At 33.6% G+C, this 19,475-nt stretch overlaps 1 protein-coding gene and 1 pseudogene across 2 annotated transcripts; one reads left to right on the forward strand and one right to left on the reverse strand.

Annotated features, from left to right (window-relative positions):
• The first annotated feature begins 12,654 nt into the window (after positions 1–12,654).
• Positions 12,655–16,751, forward strand: LOC111307502 (endoglucanase 6-like). The gene is made up of 9 exons (XM_089765540.1): positions 12,655–13,135; positions 13,305–13,517; positions 13,797–13,997; positions 14,429–14,518; positions 14,614–14,778; positions 14,904–15,188; positions 15,294–15,642; positions 15,745–15,819; positions 15,969–16,751. The coding sequence occupies exons 1-9, from the start codon at positions 12,932–12,934 to the stop codon at positions 16,265–16,267; spliced, it is 1,881 nt and encodes a 626-aa protein (XP_089621666.1). The 5' UTR covers positions 12,655–12,931; the 3' UTR covers positions 16,268–16,751.
• A 135-nt stretch (positions 16,752–16,886) lies between these two features.
• On the reverse strand, positions 16,887–19,380 carry LOC111307431 (protein phosphatase 2C 51-like; annotated as a pseudogene). The gene is made up of 4 exons (XR_016344876.1): positions 19,198–19,380; positions 18,157–18,740; positions 17,390–17,495; positions 16,887–17,319 (listed from the first exon to the last, which is right to left on the reverse strand). The product of XR_016344876.1 is annotated as a protein phosphatase 2C 51-like (transcript).
• Between the last annotated feature and the right edge of the window lie 95 nt (positions 19,381–19,475).

Below are 19,475 nucleotides of genomic sequence, written 5' to 3' on the forward strand. Positions count from 1 at the left end.
ACACGAATGATACGATCATTTCTCGTCTTTGCAAATTCAAGCAATAATATTGGATGGGTTGCGACTTTGATCAATCTTGCTTACAAAACCAATAGTTTAAAAGAACCTTTTTCTTTATTTTTTTCAATCAGAGTGCCACAAATTCCAAACTAGCCCTTCGTCAAGACAAGTTCAAGCGTAGAGTTAGAGTGTAGAAACAAGCTGGCTAACAGTGGCGACATTTGTCTAATCTGGGTCCTCTTTGGTTCACTTCAGTGAGCTGTCTTGGTCTGGTATGCCAAATATTTTGAAATTTTCTTCATTAGTGTTCAAACATTATTGCACAGAGGCTGGACCAGGTCGGTTTGACAAATTGCTCTTTTCTATAAAGACCAAAAATTACCATTTCTCAACACTTCGAAGTTCAATCATCATGAAGTTTCTTAATTATTTAACTCATTACTGATTTTGAAATAAAAATTCTTGTCCATGCTGAAACAGATTTAGACTTTAATTTGGCTACTTTACATGATCTAAGATACCTATTTACTCAATGAATACATGTCCGATTGTCACGTTATCACTAGTAAATGTCAACATCCAAATCTCTTGCCATAGAATTGGCTTGCCTCTCATCAAAAGAAGGTTCGTCTGATGTCTCCATTAACGTCCTATCAAGGTATCAGTTTAAAATTGTACATTTAACCTTCAATTTACTTAAAATCATTAAATATGACTCATACTTGTTTAGGGTTATTAAATGCAATTAGCACTCACCCACGTGGCTCCTCTTTCTTATCATATATAAGGTTAAAAAGAAAGATCCTAAGTACGCAAGACTTAAGCATTCCTCTTTTTTAAGCGTCCTAGATATTCTTTACTTACTTTCTTCCTCACCAAACCTTTAAACACTTTCATTGATTTGAACATTAAAATGCTTCCCAAATACTATCCTCACCAAAACTTTAGACACTTTCACTGATTTGAACATTAAAATGCTTCCCAAAAACTAACTTCGACATTCTTTAACCATATTTTTTAACTACAGATTCAAATTGCCTTCACTCGACCTCTAATAAATTCTACTATAGCTAAACATCCAAAAAAACACCATCTACCAAGGATGAACCTGAGATTCAAGGTAAGTTGACTTATATCATGTGGCCGACGTGCCCCACCAATCCTAGGTGGGGCAATGTGGAGCAATTTAAATTTAACTGTGAAGCATATTATTTAACTTTTTCATATAATTAGGCTGTTAATTATGATGTTTCTATTTCAAGTAATCTTAAGCTATCTTTTTCTTACCGTTTCTTTTCTTGTGTAATCTCATGCTTTAATATTTGAGTAAAAAGTGTTGTAGGAACTTTTATGTTATTACCACTACAAAAAAATTTTCATATACTGATGTTTGGTTATATTAACGGTCAAATTACATTAGTAAAAGAGAGTTTTACTAATAAATTTTTAATACCATCAAAATATATCATACTTATATCAACACTTTATTTAACGATCAATATAAATAAAATTTTTTTGATAGTATATGACTATCCGTCAGTATAAATATGTTATATATTGATGGTTATTAATGGTTATATTAACGGTCAAATTACATTAGTAAAAGAGAGTTTTACTGATAAATTTTTAATACCATCAAAATATACCATACTTATATCAACACTTTATTTAACGATCAATATAAATAAATTTTTTTGATAGTATATGACTATCCGTCAGTATAAATATGTTATATATTGACGGTTATTAATGTAACCGTCAGTATAGGCTCAAAATAAAAAAAACTATTGGCTTTTATCCCCAAAATGTTTAAATCATTTTATTTCCCTTCACCTCCTGCGGACTCCACATACTTAATCTCCACCTCTCACCAACTATTTTCACCTGTCGGTACTCATAACCTAATCTCCGTCTCCCACCAACTCTCTCCACCTCTCACTGACTCTACAAACTTAAATCCATCGACACCCATTTTGTTTTAGAGCTGAATCAAAGTTAAAGCATCAAAACTCTCGTCATTTCTCAAAAGTATTTTTCATTTTTTGTATTTCAATTTGGTGTCATCGAACATGCCTTTTTTTTTTATCCTTTTACTGGTACTAGCTTTGATGATTGAATGTTTTGTGAAGAAGTAATTACTTAGGACAATTGAATGTTTGATGTTTACACAATTTGTACAAAAAACACCAAATCTCTGTAAGTAGTTACTTAACACATTTACAACATTGGTGCATGTACAACAAAATAGTAAATTACACTGTTTAAAAAATATTTTTGGAATTCAATTATTAAATTACATATTTTCTCTGTATGTAGGTAATGATAATCAGTTTATAAACAAAATCCTAAATCAATCTTATCTAGATAGTGGGCAATAACCTTTTAGAGATCTTCAAACAATTTTGAAGAATTCAACAATTTCAGTAGTTGCTTAGGTTGATGAAGTAAGGGAAGCCTATAACAGTGGATAAAATCTTGTCAGCAATTCATTTATTTATAGTTTCTGGTATGCTTGACATAACCTTGGGAACATTTCTTATGTTAATTGACTGATAAAAGCTTAATTTTACATGAAATACTTTATTGAGTTTTACTAATTAAATAGGTATTTGGACTAACTTGGGATGGCATCATCTTACTTTGAGGAGTTATTTATTTATTTCAAGCACCATGTTTATAGGCATTCAATCATAGATATTAATGTTTTTTTTTTTTTTTTGGATTTGATACAATGATGATAGTTCTTAATTTATTTTAAATTTATGGATTCTAAAACAATTTGATTGTTGTTTTATTTCAAGTGTTATTAAATATTTTTACTTTTTTGTGTATTTTTACTTTATATGAAACTATAACATATTATGATTATAAATAAATTAATATTAATAATTCAAAATATAATTCAAAAAAAAATTTTACTAACGCCTTAAAATTTATACTAATATGTTTTACTATTAAAATATTTCAAGCTATACTGACAGTCATCACCGATCGTCGATAAAAATTAAAACACATAAAGCTATACTGACTAGCATTGATCGTTGGTAAAAGATATACTAACGAAGATATCATCGATATAAGTTGAAAAAATTAAAATATAAGAGTCTATACTGACGAGAATAACCATCGATAACAAGTATAATTCGAAAAACACAATAGTTACTATACCAATAGCTATACATATAATAACAGACTAAAATTATCAGTATATCTCTTTTACATATTCTGACAGCTTAAAAGTTATCACTATAAGTTTATACCAATAAAGGATATACTGATGATTATAAATTCGTCAGAATAGATAATTTGATCATCAGTATAAGATTTATTGTGCTAAACCAATGAATTTTTAAATTTTACTAATGGGTTTTTTAGTGTCAATATAGAGCAATTTTTTTGCAGTGTACACCAACACGTAACGACTATTGATACGTTATTTTTAGAGAAATACATGAATCAATATAAAATATCTCTTATTCAATCTAAAGATTCAAATTTTCATCACCTTTAAACATACACTATATTAAGAATCAAATTATATTTTTCCGTTTAGGTTGCATACATTTATATTTTTGTAATACGAGAGGGATATTGTTGTATATATATTATCAAAATATATGTTTTCAAAGGATAGAGGTAGATGTTTATGATGGATGGGATAGCAAGCTAGGGTAATACTGACGGAGGCCTTTAATGATAGAATTCAGCAGGATCTCCCATAGGAGGCCCGTGGGTAAATCTGGATTCTTTCTGCTCCTAGCGTAGCCCGTAAGGAGAACAACAAAAGGAAAGAAGACTTTGTTTGGGTTGGGTCTCATCCAGCCGAACCGCATGTTCTATCACTTTGCAGTTATAATTCGTTAAGGCATTATCCCTGAAGGACAAGTGCCCCTTAGAACTTAGAGCCTTAAGTATTTGTTGTGATGGGAAACATTGAAAAAGGCAATTTGCATCGTCGTATTTATTTGCTGTACATCTGAGGCTGCTATCTGATTTCTGAAACTCTTTCGCATTTCGTCATTTATTAAAGTATTAGTTCCATTTTCATATTGAAATAAGGCAACAGCCACTTCACATAGCACAAAACATGTTATCCTTATATCACGTTTCCGTGAACTCTTCCATTCCTCAATATCGTCTTTTTTCCCCCCAACTTACACTAATAAATTTAATAATTTACTTCACATTAAAAAAAAAAAAAAAACTTAAATAAATATGTAAGGTTTTTTTTTTTTTTTAAATCAAGGCTTTCGAGCCCACAACCACAAGTCACAGAAGATAAATGGTGGTTACTGGCATGTGAGACGTAGCATCATGTGCCGCGTGTTGGCAGTGGATTCGTCCACGCTGATGGAGCACGTGGAGATGATGCCCTTTTCAGGCGAGGGATTGTCGGAGAATGGCTGCACGTGGGTGGGCCTGCGGGAAATTTGTCAGACTGCACGTGCACACACATGACGAGATTTAATGCCCCCTACCAGTAAAACATGTGTCGCCAGTCCCGGATTTTTAGGTTCACAATATCAACGCTGATTGCGATTAGAAAAAGGACGCGTGTTATTGGATATCGGTCCCACGGATCAACGTGGGTTGCGAATGTTTGACGGCTCAGATCTGTGGTGCATCAGATGCTTATCGTGTAACCGACTTCAATTTGTCTTAATTCCAATGTCCATCTACATTGGGGGAAAAAAAAGGGGTAACCTATGCTAAATTGCTAATTTTCACAGCCAACCGCCGACACTAAAAACAAAGAATACCATTAAGACCTAAATATGAGGAATTATAAAATCCCAGCAATATATTGTTTAAATTAATTACAAAAAATAAATGTTTATAAAAATTATTATTTTTATATTTATATAATTTATGACATGATAATGATGTGATAAAAATACTAAAAATTTAAAAGTAAATTTAAAGTACAATAATGTAAGAAATTAATTTTCAAATTACAATATTTTTCTAAAAAACAACTAAGATTTATAAGGATTTTACTTTGAAATTGCCATCCAACGAAAATATTGAATACAGTTGTTCTTTTAATTTATCATTGCACGTGGAAAAGGAGAAAAAAATAAATTTAATTATCATTCTTGTACGGATGTGATTGTTTCTTAAATTTTCATCTCAGTAGTAGATCATTAAATAAAAAAAATAAAATGTCCCAAAATTTTAAATGATTTTTGCTTACAGAATTGGCTGGAGCTTATTTAATTTTTTTTCCCCTCTTTTGTTCAAAGCATAGCAATAATTTGCTTAGCTGGCGCTTTTATTGATCGAATAACAATGCCGAGGATTTTGTCCGATTATTTTTAAAAAAAATAACTCAAAATAAGACAAAAAATAACATAAATGGTCAAATTATAAACTTAAGAAAGCTTTTTTTTTTTTGGCACCACTTAAATGATAGTTTTTATGATGTTAATTCCAACATGTTACGTTATTTTTTAAATGTGGTAAAATAAATATGACATTAAATATTTTTAAAATATAAATATCATATTAAAATAACGTACAATACAGGAATTATTAATTACATTATCCTATCCTATCCTAAAAAGAGAATTCCAAACTTAGAGAAATTACAATTGGTAACAAGCTTGAAGGAACCCTGCAGGCAACTGCATCAAACAGATACTTAGGCAAATTGCGCATAGAAACAAGAAAGATTGGGATCAGAAGATCTATTGCAGCAGTTTAGTTGGGAAGTTAGGGAGCTGAGATCCCCGTGTCGGCTTTTAAACTTTTATCGTTAATTTATGAAAAAGTAAAATCAGAGCAGCATTGCAGCGTATCTCATATATTTTCATGTCTTTACCCTCCAACGGCCGCACTCACAATATATAAAAATGTACAATGAAAATGGGAGATTGTGCTTTTATTGTGGGGCTCTAGAATTATACTTGAGGAGTTTGAGTGGGATATTTCTTGTCCTTTTCAGTAAATTTGGAGCTCAATTTCTTTTTTTAAGTTTGATTTTGTAGTTCATTGCGTCACAATTGTGTTTTATTATTAAATTTTAAAGCATTCAAGTTCAATTATAAAATAATATCATATTGTTTTTTCATAACATTATCATATGAACTTTAGATTGAACAGTTGATTATTTTTTATTAATAAAATTTTGTTTTAACAAAAAAAGAAGATTTAAGTTCGAATCTCCTTATTTATGAATTTAAATTATTAAGTTTATATGTTTTAATCCGTTAATTGATTCAATTATATATTATATATGAATGTAATATTTAATTATAATTGTAATTTTTTTTATATTTGTAATTTTAAAAATAATTGATTTTTTTTTGTTATTATTTAATTAGTTACGATATATGAAATTTTAATTTGCTGCAGGCATGTGAAAAAAAATGCTCCGTTATTTTTTTAAGTTTGAACATCCTCATTTTTTAAAGAAGATGAATTCATTGCAAGCGACACATTGAAAAATAATGCTTTGTTACAAGTGAAATTTTCTTCTTTTTTTTTTAATCTTTATCCTACACACGTGTAGGTTAAGGCAATGGTTTCAATTTCATTTTTTATAATATATTCAGTAGTTAAAAATTCAATTCATTAAAAGAAAAATTTTAACAACCGATGAGTGTGGAAAGGCACGAACTTTGAAGACCAAAAAGGAATTAAAATTAACAATATCAATTGCCTTTCAGGTTTCATTCAAATGGTAGTTTTCACTCTTAAAAGTGGTTTATGATGCGGATTAATCAATCAAATCGTGTCAAATTTTGGTGGGGAAAATGAAGTTAAAAGAAATCGTTTTCGCTAGAAAGAGGTTATAATCATGATTAATTAATTTGTAACATTATTGAATTAGCATACTCCAATGTTACGATCAATGATTAATGTGTCATATCACGCTCAAAAATAAAGTTCACATTTACTTTCTCAAAATAAAAATAAATAAAAATATAATATTTATATTTAAATTTATAAAAAAATTAAATTTTAATTATTCTACCAATATATTGCAATCATAACATTAGTTTTGAGTTTTGACCTTGCTAAGAAGGGAAAAAAAAAAGGTAACAGGAACATTAGATACATATCTACATTGACCTGCTAATAACTCTTAGTTTAATGGTAAGGAGAAGATTTTGTAATTTTAAAGTCTTAAATTTAAATATTATTTTATATAAATTTAGTTATTTAATTAAATTATAATTATTAATTAATTATTCAATGATATAATAATTTATTATGTGACTGTAATGTTTGATTATATATATATATATATACACACACTTTCACCTTTAGTTTTGGCTTGATTGGCAAGCAGTATTCCTTAGAAGGAAGAGTTGGCTACATATTTTTATGGAGTCACTTTGAAAGTTGTTATATTTATTCTTGTTTGGGACAATTGATATTGTTTCATAATCTTTTATATATTTTGGGGGCCTGAAGAAAATTCCCACTGTCTAATTGTGTTGCAAACTATTAGGTCAAAAAGAGCAGCGTGATGTGTAATGAGTCTGAGGCTCTAGATGCGGGTCTGCTGAATCATAAATCAACCTCATATCATTGATCCTTATGACTTACTATCAATGTTAACTTTAAAATGTAATGCAACTAATTTCATGAAGATTTTAAACTTTATTAGTAACAAATTTTGATTTAAAGCATATTTCAGACCCGGCTGGGAAAATCTTCTGATTAACAAAATCAATTTGTTCATGGAATTTTCCCCAAAATTCATCTTAACCTCATAAAACTTTGACCTGACCGCACCAGGTTTCTGCGTGATTGGCTCGCACCAGGTTTCTCCCGGTGGCCCTGCATGTACCTTACCTGAACCTGCCTTGATTTGCGCTTTCCAACAAGCACCCTAAAGAATTGTGAGAAATTTAGTACCTTGAAGCTCAATTATTTTTTTGTTTGGGTCAACCAACTTTACATAATAGCTTTGACATCTATTGGTTTCAAATGGTTTTATGACACTTTGGTTCATGAAATTCTGGTTCATTTTCTTCCTTTTTTTTTTTTTTTGGGGGGGGGGGGGGGGGTGGGTTCAACGACCAGAAGCATTTTATGATCCACACTAATTTTTAAGAATTTATTTATTAATTAAAAAAAGAGTGAGAAGGATGACTACTGAGAATTTGCTTACTTCGCTAATTCTAATTATAGAAGTTTCACTCTGTCTAGGAAACATCATAAAAATCTTGAAGAATCCTCACATAAAGAGTTTCACCAAAGGCATGAGAAAGGTTAATATCTAAATCGACTCTAATTTGATAAAAAATAATTTTTTTATTTTGTTTATAAAATTTAAAAATTTTATCGACGATAATTATGAAAAAAAAATTCTTATTTTTATTAAATCAAGATATTTTTTTTATAAAAATAATCTAAGAAATAATTAATCATCAAATCTTGTGCTTTGCGTAATGAGTAGTAAGTAAAAAAAAGGAGAAACAAACAAAATTAAAAAATTTCCCAATAAATAATAACTTGATAGATAAAGATTAGTGATTGCTCCTTCTAAATTCTTCAAATGTGGATTTAAAACGTTAAAGTGACAGTGGGGCTTGGAAAAAGTTAATGCCAAAAAATCCTCCAATACGCTCTCTCCTTGGATCTATTGGAGAAGGGACAAGGGACCCCTCCCCTCCATTAAAGCATTAACCCACACATCATTCTCAATAGGAGACATGCATATATCACCACAGATCTGTATATGGACATTTGTCTCTTGGAAGGGTTTATTTTGCATGTGTGAAAGTGGGTCCAAAACCTTAACTCAAATCGTTAGCCTTCTTCCACGATCGAGAGGAAGCTGCACTTTTTCTCTTGTTCTGTTGCATGCGTGTTGGATTAATTCATGGGTGCCCTTGCCTAGGTTCCCTATTTGCACCCTTACTAGCTCTTTCAAAGTCACCATCTATCATCCCGAAGGATCATATATTTTTATTAAACGTGCTTTGCTTTTTCATGCCTCAAAAGTAAATACAAAATCATGTCAATTTCATTTTTAATATAATGAAAAAAAAAAAAAAGATTCATATCTCCCAGCTTTTTATTCCTTGCTTGTTCAACACTCTTCTGGAGGTTTGTTCAAAAAAGTTTTCTCAATTACATGCTGCTTTTCTGTTCGTTTAATAATTACTTTGTAATTAAAATCTTTTTCTGTAATGGGATAATAAATTAAGATAATCTAATCTTAATAAATAAATCCTGTAAAACTTTTTGTTCAAACTCTAATCTTATTTGTCATTTGTAGTAAAACTTTGTCCCTAGTAATTAAGTCTTTCCAAAAGAACAATGTTATCCGTTTCAAAAAAAAATGTTCCTTTATCCGTTCAAAGATCAAAATCAAATGACAATGACTTGTTTCGACTTTACTTAGGTTCAGTCCTTTTTACTTTCAATTATTTTTTGGGATCAAGGTTTAAGGTACTAAAAAAATGATTAAATAACTAAGTACTCTAATTAAGCAGTCTAGCATATTTATTTTTACTGTTTTTTATACAAAAAGATGTAATATATGGATAAAGAAAAATATTTTTTGATATAAAAAGATTAAAAAAATTAATAAGTATTGAAATTTGAATAACAAATTTGTTCAATGTTAACATTTAAGGATTTATCATTTAATTTTTACGGTTGCTATTAACAAATTAAGTACTTTAATTAATTACTTTGTTAATAGCAATTAACTTTGACATCATGACCTTCGGATTCCCCTGGATTCAAAGAACGAAAGAATAAAAAGATGCTTGGTACATTCTCTTTTTGACATTTTTCATGCTCTTTATCTTATCTCCTCGTGAATTATAAGCATCCGCTTTAAGAATTCATCAAGCACCAAAGCTTTATTTGGTCCTTCCAAATTAGATGCATGCAAGAAAGAGACCCTGACTGGGAGATGTGAAACACATTTATCTCGCAGCACATGTCCCAAGCGCTGTCTTCTCAAATATCCCTTTCTTCACTTGTTCTTCATAATTGAGTCTGTAAAATTCTATATTCCCCCCATTGCCCCATCCCTCCTACCCTGCAGCTCACTCCAATGACCTTTCCTTTCGCTCATCTTTTGACCCCTAATATTAATTTCTAGTTTATTGCAGCTTAAGCTAATAAATTTGAAATTTTTAGTTGATTGCAGCTTAAGGTAATGTTAGGAATATTTTTTAGATCCAAATGATAAATTTACCCTTTCTCTTATTAAACATTATCAACAAATAATTAAAAATATCTTCGACTTTTGGACTAACATAATATATACGGTATCATATCAACTCGATTATGTTACTATTTTATTTTATAAATCTCTCACCTTTCACCTATAAATAAAGTCATCCATGTGCTATCTATTCATTTGATTTCTTCTTCGACTCTTATATTTTTTATTTTCCTTCCAACTTTTCTTATCTTGATTTTTAATTTGAATATCATAATGCAAACATAAGAAAAATCTTCTGTGTTTACTCTTAACTACTCTCTTTCTCTTATGTAATTTCAAGATTTTTACCCTCAACTTGAAGCTCATACCAACAGATAATATATATGCATTTATGAAAAAATATTCTGTTTAGCCATCACTGCAAGTTGCCTGGCTACAGCATGAAGTGATTGTCTGGTTTAGTTTGATTTAAAAAAAATTGCCAATTTGGCCAGTTGCAAGCAAATTGGAATAATCAATGAACAAATCCTATTGGTATGGTTAACCATGCACAATCCCAAGCTACCAATTCCAGGTCAAACTCATTTTATTTTTTTATCAAAATATAAATCTAACCAATCAAACAACACATTTTTTCAATGTTAATCTATTTGAATTGAACAAATAACTCTACATTTTCTTTCATAAAAGAGGTTAGTACACGAGAATGATAATAAATCCTGAAATTTTAATTTTAATTTTAATTTTTTAATATCATTTATTAACTATAATAATTTAAAATAATTAATTTAAACATCGAGTTCAACAAGTTACTAACTTAATTAGGCATTTCTTTACCAACTTTTGTTAGATCGTAAAGCAAAATTGTAGTATTTCAAATTTGAATTCTTTGGTAGGCTCTAGGGCACTGAAGGTTGCAAAAAAACAGTGTGAACTGTGATGACTTCATATTTTTCGGACTTGATTCAAAGATGTACGTAGTGGGAAAATGTCCAAATTTTCAAAGACTAACCAAAAGCAAAGTGAGTGGTATTATTTTGGGGGACACTTAGGAAAGCAGCAGGCGATGACTTTCATATCAGAATGGAGGACTTTGACTCCCGCCAACAGCATCTCCATTCTTCACCACCTTTAAACCAAACAACACTGTTTTAAAATAAATTTCTTCATTTTCGTATTTGCATTAACTTTTTTTTTTTTTTTTTTACATTTAACTTATATTTGAATTTAATTGCATTATAAATAAATTTATCATATCATCAATTAAATTTAAATATTAATTTTTATAAAATTATTTAATATAAATTTTTTATTAAAATTTTTTTAATTATAATTATAATAATTATTTTTAATTTCAGTCTTAACGCTTAAAAGGAGATCTACCGGTTAGTTGGGTTGTCTCCAGACGGTACTTCCTTGGGCTGGTGAAACCTAACCAACCCCGACAGCCGCTGGACTGCATTGAATCGGAAGTGCTGCCGAAGCCGTGATAGAACCGGCGTTAGATGCTTTGACTTACAATACGTGTCCACATCTCTTTGTTTTTAACCTTGTGATGTTACAATAGTAAAAGTTTGCTTTTCTAAAAGGAAAAAGAAAAAAGGCGAAAGGACAAAATTTTCTTTAAAAAAAAAAAGATAAATTAAGATTTTATCTCATTTTCGGCGGAGACCGTTGATTGCGGTTGGGAATAAAGCGCTCTGACAGGGGACGCTCTTTTTGACCCCAGCTGCCATTGTCATTGTCATTGTCATTTTCTTTTCTTTTTTTCTCCCTCTTCTAAAACAAAATAATCAAAACCAAAATGGTCATCTTAAACAGTTGATTTTACGTGGATTAATTTTAATGACACCAAAAAGCCAAAAAAAAAAAAAACTAAAATATGAAAAATCTCTTTTACCGGATGCTGTCGGTGGGCATTTTATAAATACAGTGAAATTAGGTGGTGAGTGTTGTTTGTCGGGTTCTGCGAATCCTGGTTTCACCTTGCACGTTTAAACTGCAAGAGTATGCAGTGGAGGTTTCCCTAGTAACTGCCAAGTGTCTTTCATAGGAAAATTTCAGGGTGCATTATCGACATTTTGAAGCTCGGAACTCTTGGCTTGGGGGCCAGATTCTGGGTTTTTCTTTTCAACTCAATGCTGCTTTTCTCATACATGTTTGGGTAATTCTTGATACTCAAGACGGCCATTAAAGATTGCAAAAAAAGTGGAATTAATTTAATCAAAAATCAAATTTAAACTTTGTACGGATTATATTTTCATCTTATCAGCAGTTTCTCTTTCTTTCTTTCTTCCCAAAAGTACATTAAATCCCCACCGACCGTTCCCACTAAGGAGCCAGGGACACCCACATGATTCTGTTTTTTTCTTTCGTCAACCTTTTTCCTCTCATCCCAAGGGGAAAATAATTTTAATAAAATATTTTGCATTTATTGATCTCTACCTATTTCCAGCCCCTGGGTAGCTTCCTTCCATCCACAATATATAGAGGCTCCGGCTCCTCTTCCAATTCCCAATCCCACTGCTCTCTTTCTCCTTAAGAGTTTCTCTTCTTGGTGGGTTTATCAGAGTTTTAACTGATAAAATATACCCACATTACTTTTATTTTCTCTAATTAGACTGCATTTTCTGTGTTTAAACCAAAATGGGTTTCTCTTATCAGTTTTAGAAAGTTTAAGGAAATCCCATTTTGAAGTATACAAATTCTGCCGCAGAAACAGATCTGTTTTTTCTTTCCTTTGTTTTTGTTGAAATTGAAACTTGATTTGTGTTTTCTGATAACTGTGAATACATGGAGAAGTTAATGAGACACATTTCAATGGCTCCTCTGCTTCTGCTACTTTCTCTTCCCTTTGCATTTGCTGGACATGACTATAACCAAGCTCTGAGTAAGAGCATTCTCTTCTTTGAAGCTCAGAGATCTGGTTACCTTCCTCATAACCAGAGAGTCACATGGCGAGCCAATTCGGGCTTGAATGACGGCAAAGCCAGTGGGGTAAGTTAAAGTTCCTCTCTCATTTTCCTAAATGTTGACCTTCTTATTCAGGCAATTCTACCCCAAAATAACAATTTGGAATAAAAAATGTTGCTGTATTCTTGGTTTCTTTTCTGCATTGAAAATTATGGTTCTAATTTGTTGAAATTGTTTGTGAAATTTTTTACAGGTGGATCTGGTAGGAGGGTACTATGATGCAGGGGACAATGTGAAGTTTGGACTACCCATGGCATTTACCATAACAATGATGTCCTGGAGCATAATAGAGTACGGAAAACAAATGGCTGCGAATGGAGAGCTCGGCCATGCCTTGGAAGCCGTCAAGTGGGGCACTGACTACCTCATCAAAGCTCACCCCGAACCCTATGTCCTTTATGGAGAGGTACTCTTCCACCCTTCCCTCCTTCTCTTCATCAACTTTTGCTCCTGCCACTGTTAACACTAATGTGTCCATATTTTTTTTAGTTCACAACGTGATCGCGACACTGGTCTACTAAAATATTAATTTAATAGTTAGAATTTAGTACCATAATTTCTTTAAACTCAAGGGACTGAATTAAAAAAGGGCAAAGAACTATGCTGGAACTATGAATTAATAATTTTAAAGCAAAGATCCTTTCAAATTAACGTGTTGCTAAATTTTGGTGTGGGTGTGTTTTAGGTGGGAGATGGTAACAGTGACCACTACTGTTGGCAAAGGCCAGAGGATATGACCACCGACCGTCATGCTTACAAGATTGACCCAACTAACCCAGGGTCGGATCTCGCCGGTGAAACCGCAGCAGCCATGGCTGCGGCCTCAATCGTCTTCCGCCGCTCAAACCCTGCATATTCCAGTGAGCTTCTTCGCCACGCCTACCAGGTATTTTACACAAGTCTCTTTTCTCACTCTCTTTAGCTAACTGTTTCCTGACACAATATTGGGTGTGGACCATTGGACCCGCCGTTGCAATTTAACTCAAACTATGCCTTTCATTAAGTTACATCTAATGAAAAAGGGTGTCATTGGTGGATTATTCCTGGTTTTCAAATTGAAAATTATATGGGGTAAAGTGTTCGGCGCATAATTTGATTCATGGTATCACTTTGACCTGTCCATCACGGGTAATTGTAATTATGACCGTACAGATAAATCGTACTAGCAGATCTTATTCGTTTCTCACGCGCCAAGTTTGTCGGTGCTCCAATTAAACCTCAATTACCCTTACATCACCTATCCATGCCCCTTAACAAAAAATTTCATAGAATTAATAATGTTGTAGTAATATATTGAATTTTCTTTTCTGTTTTCAGCTATTCGAATTTGCTGATAAATACAGAGGCAAATATGACACCAGCATCACAGTTGCCCAAAAATACTACCGATCCGTCAGTGGCTACAACGTAAGTTTCTGCATTTTTTTAAAAATTTGATTAATGGTAGAACATGTCATGTTAGTATGGTTGATGAATCAATTTTGGATTTGGATATTTTATAGGACGAGTTGTTGTGGGCCGCTGCATGGCTTTACCAAGCTAGTAACAACCAGCACTACTTGAACTATCTTGGAAACAATGGTGACTCTATGGGTGGAACCGGCTGGGCCATGACTGAGTTTGGTTGGGACGTCAAGTACGCTGGGGTTCAGACCCTTGTCGCCAAGGTATTGTTTTTCAACTGCTAGTTCGAATCCATATATTATCAAAACAATAGTTGGCTATGTCTCATCAACAAGTAATTAATTGCTTTGATTAGCTGACTAAGTGGAATGTTTTGCTTGCACTGTAGTTCTTAATGCAAGGTAAAGCTGGTCTCCATGCACCAGTATTTGAGAGGTACCATGAGAAGGCAGAGTACTTCATGTGTTCATTGATTGGAAAGGGTAGACGTAATGTCCAGAAGACTCCTGGTGGTTTGATTTTCCGACAGAGATGGAATAACATGCAATTCGTAACTAGTGCCTCGTTCTTGGCCATTGTGTACTCCGACTATCTCACGTCCTCTAGCGGAAGCTTTAAGTGTGCTGCTGGCAATGTTGCAACATCCGAGCTTCTTTCTTTTGCAAAATCTCAGGTGAGTACTTATCTCTTCGTGTATTTAACTCATGTTTTTTTGTGAATGGTAGCAAGTTTCAGACTTCAACAAATTTTCTGATGTTTTACAATGTTAAATTCTCAGGTGGATTACCTTCTTGGAGACAATCCAAGAGCTACAAGTTACATGGTTGGTTATGGGAACAATTACCCACGACAAGTTCACCACCGGGGTTCTTCAATTGTTTCAATCAAGGTTGACCCTAAATTTGTTGCCTGCCGGCAAGGTTATGCCACTTGGTATTCAAGGAAAGCAAATGATCCTAATGTCCTCACTGGTGCCTTGGTTGGAGGGCCTGATGCATACGATAATTTTGCTGATGAAAGGGAGAATTATGAACAAACAGAACCTGCTACCTATAACAATGCTCCCCTTCTTGGCATATTGGCTAGACTAGGTGGTGGACATGGTGGTTATAACCAGCTCCTTCCTGGTATGTATAGCCTGTATACCCATTTAAGTCGTATGGTTTTAACTTTTTCTTTCACGCGTATTCCATCAATCAGGATGATCATGATATTGGCTTTTCCTGCAGTGGTTGTCCCAGCTCCTAATCCTGTAGTTGTCAAACCAAAACCGGCGTCAAAACCCAAATTGACTCCAACTCCAGGTATTTCCCTCAAACATTGGAGTTGGTAAACATTATCTTATGAGTCAGGACACGCAATTTCCCTAATTGATTAATGGATGTGTGGTTCTATTTCTCATTATAATAGGCTATTAAATGTCAGGATCTGACTCGGGAATTTTGTTTTACAGCCTCATCTTCTAGTCCAATTACCATAGAGCAGAAGATGACAACTTCCTGGAATGACAAGGGAAAAACTTACTACAGATATTCCATAGTAGTGACCAACAAGTCTAACAAGACTGTGAAGGATCTCAAGCTTTCTATATCAAAGCTTTATGGTCCTCTATGGGGACTCACTAAGTCTGGCAATTCTTATGGTTTCCCAACATGGCTCAGTGCTCTACCAGCTGGAAAGAGTCTTGAGTTTGTATACATCCATTCTGCTTCTCCTGCTGATGTCTCAGTTTCAAGCTACAATTTGGCTTAAGAAAGGAAAAAATTGCAAAAAACAGAATAAGGTCCCCATGGTTGATGGGGTTGTGGTGTAAAATTGTGCAGCTATTTATACAGAATGTGGTCCAGAATTTTTTTTTTTCCTTTTTTTTCTTGTTTGGGAATTTTAACTTGTTGATTTGGTATTTGATTAGGGATCTAGCTAATATTAGGTTAAATAACGTTGAAGATGGGAGGAGAAAGGAGTGAAGAGACGAATTAAAAAGGAGTGCTCATCCTCTTTCTCCTTCATTTCATTAGTTATATATCTAATAGATAGGATTCAGAGAAAGTGAAAAAAGAGTGAGAATTGAGAAGTAAACGAATGACTTCTCCATAGATTGCAAGGAGTCTGTTTCTTATTTGTACTTGAAAGCTGCTAATGTCCTTTTTCTTTCTGTGTTTGTTGTAATGCTGCAAGCTTTGCAGCATTTTATAATTTCCATATGAATACAGTTTGCACAACAATGTTTTGTCAATCTTCTCTTGTTCAAGATTCAATGGGAGTTCAGTTGTTGCTTTTGTAAAGATTTCCCTATGAACTAATGGACATGCTATCATTCTAATGGAAGTTTCCTATTATCAAATTGGAGCTTTCGTTTACTCTACCATGATGATAACAATGGTCTCTATTGCTATTACATAACAACTTCAAAGCAAAGTGAAAAGAAAGAGTGAAAGACGAACACTTCAATCAGAAAAGGAAAAGAAAGACCTAAGACTCGAGCATAGGAGATGCAGCAGCTTTACTTGTCAACTCAACTACAATGACACTAATGTTATCGGTGCTCCCTCGAGCAATTGCTAACCCAGCTAGCATGGCTGCAGCCTCTGCTGCACGATCTCCGGTGCATCCTTCGGGAAGATATGAAAATCTCATCATTATTTGTCCATCAAGATATCTTTTGACAACTTCACATACAATTTCATTGGAAACAACATCCCACAAAGCATCACTTGCTAATACAACAAAGGTGTCAGACTTAGTTCGCTCAGTCACAGAGACCTCTGGTTTCGAGATCGCATATGGCTTCAAATACTGATCCCCTGCATCAGATTAAGAACAGCTCCAATGGATCTAACTTTCAAATATCGATCGATAGGATTTTCCAAATACCTATGGATCGCGAAGTGGCAAGAACTCCTAGGACACGACTTCCATTCCAGTTTACGACCCTTCCTCCAGCTGCTTCCACTCTTTCCCTTTCATCAGGTCTATCAGGCTGTGTAAAAAATCCCACAAAAAGCCTCATGTAAAATTAAATGAATAAAAGATTAAGTTCCTACTATACTACAGGTATCCAACCACAGAATCAACCCTATTACCCTGGTTTGCTTCTTGTCTCACAGTAATAGTTTGAACTAGAAGAGGACGATTTGGAGTTGTGCATTGCTACCAATTTAAGATTATGAATTTTAAAATGATACAAAGCATCTCTCATGTAAAATCTCTTGTCAATCACATTCTTTACTTTATCATTCATTTTTTTCTTATTTAGTCTTTTCTTTTAAAATACTTGCACCCATCTAATTACTATAGAAAGAAAAATCTTTAGCCTTTTCTTAAAAAATCTAGGTTTGAAATTGAACAAAAACTAGGTTGTTTCTTGTTACATTCTTACCCGCAATACTTTCAATGAATACTCATATAATCCCCACTTCCCTTCAACTGAAGATTAATGTAGTTCATTTCACATGATGTTCGTGCAATAGAGACCATTGTTCATGCAATAGTGTTCTTTTTTTTTTTCTTAAAAAATCGGCCACTTGGATTAGCTTCTAATTGCTAATCATTTCATCAGAATAATCCTAAGTCATCTCAATTTTCGATTCAATTCCAAGCAAAAATTTTTAAAGAACTACTGTAAGACATAAAAAATTGACCTTATGATCACGGGACAAAGCCACCGCAGTGCCGCCACGGCAGAGAACAGCTCTTGAGTCACCACAGTTGGCCACCACCAGCTCCTCCTTCCCGACCAACACCACTACCGCCATAGATCCCATCGTTTTCAGAACCACATTCTCTGCCCCACCCTCATCACCGCTCACCTCCTCGTCCATCTTCCCAAAACAAGCTGTCATCACCTTCTCCCATTCCAATACCTTACCTCCACGTGTCGTCTCCTCTACGTCCTTCACCACCAACCGGTGCATCCTATCACGGCAAGCGTTAGCCACCCCTGCCCCACCATGCCCATCATACACAGCAAAAAAGTCATACCCTCGTATCTCTCCAACCGACACCTTCACGGCGTCTTCCATCACTCTCCGCCGTCCGATAACCGATATAAACCCATGTGACATGCACGTGACACTCTCTCCCTTATCTTCTTCTCTCTTCTTCTGATCGTTTCCAGGCATTTCTGTCAACTCCCCTGATTTTAACTCATTGATGTCTCTCTTTTTCTTTTAAAGTAGCCATCCATCACCACTTCGGAACCCATCACTCTTTTCGCTTTGTATCCCTTCTTTAATTACATACTGAACTTCATTTCACCATTGATGATCAGTTTTCTTAATGGTTTTTCTTCTTTTTTTTCCTTGAATTTTAGTTTTAATGCAGAGACAGAGAAGGTAGGCAAGGAATCGAGAGTTTTGAGTGGGCATGAGAAATGATGTGGACCATTGGATTAATGGTCCCTTGATGAGATGAGTGCCACGAGTTCCGAAATTCGGTTTCTTTTACAGGTAAAACAAGATGGTCTAAAATAAGACGCGGTAGTTTAAAGGACTCACACGCGGCAATTATCTGTCCGACAAGAGTTGGTTAATTTTGGCGGGAGACAATGTTGGGAGTTTCGGACCAGTGTTATTTCCTTGGAAAAGAAAACGTGGATTGGGATCATTGTTTTTTGGCGCTCCAAGGGACATGGTCTGCGTTTAGGACATGATACAAAGAGCAGAAAGATTTTGGTTGATCACTTTTGATGGCAATTGACGGCCGATGTTTGCTTTGGATATGGTCTGCTGGCAGTGGCAGTAGCTTATGATCTGATACATGCGCCGCAATTCGTTTCTCTTATTGACAACTGTGCAAGAAACTCCAAGCCGACCGAAAATATCGATCAACTTACCCAAGAAAATCTTGGAAATTATCCAATCCATTTTAATTGTTTAAAATTTTAAATTATATACTTATATGTATATATACACAGCACTAGATTTCTGGGGGTTAGTTGTTCTTTATTTAGTTTACCTGG

Source organism: Durio zibethinus, chromosome 9 (assembly GCF_047325235.1).
Source record: "Durio zibethinus cultivar Kanyao isolate XHJ-2024 chromosome 9, ASM4732523v1, whole genome shotgun sequence".
Lineage (NCBI taxonomy): Eukaryota > Viridiplantae > Streptophyta > Magnoliopsida > Malvales > Malvaceae > Durio > Durio zibethinus.

What these genes read in the sequence shown, in the direction of transcription:
- LOC111307502 (XM_089765540.1), top strand. Translation starts at nt 12,932, where the DNA reads ATGGAGAAGTTAATGAGACACATTTCAATGGCTCCTCTGCTTCTGCTA. An exon ending in ATGACGGCAAAGCCAGTGGG is followed by an intron (nt 13,136 to 13,304) that starts GTAAGTTAAAGT and finishes AATTTTTTACAG; the next exon opens with GTGGATCTGGTAGGAGGGTA. An exon ending in TTCAGACCCTTGTCGCCAAG is followed by an intron (nt 14,779 to 14,903) that starts GTATTGTTTTTC and finishes CTTGCACTGTAG; the next exon opens with TTCTTAATGCAAGGTAAAGC.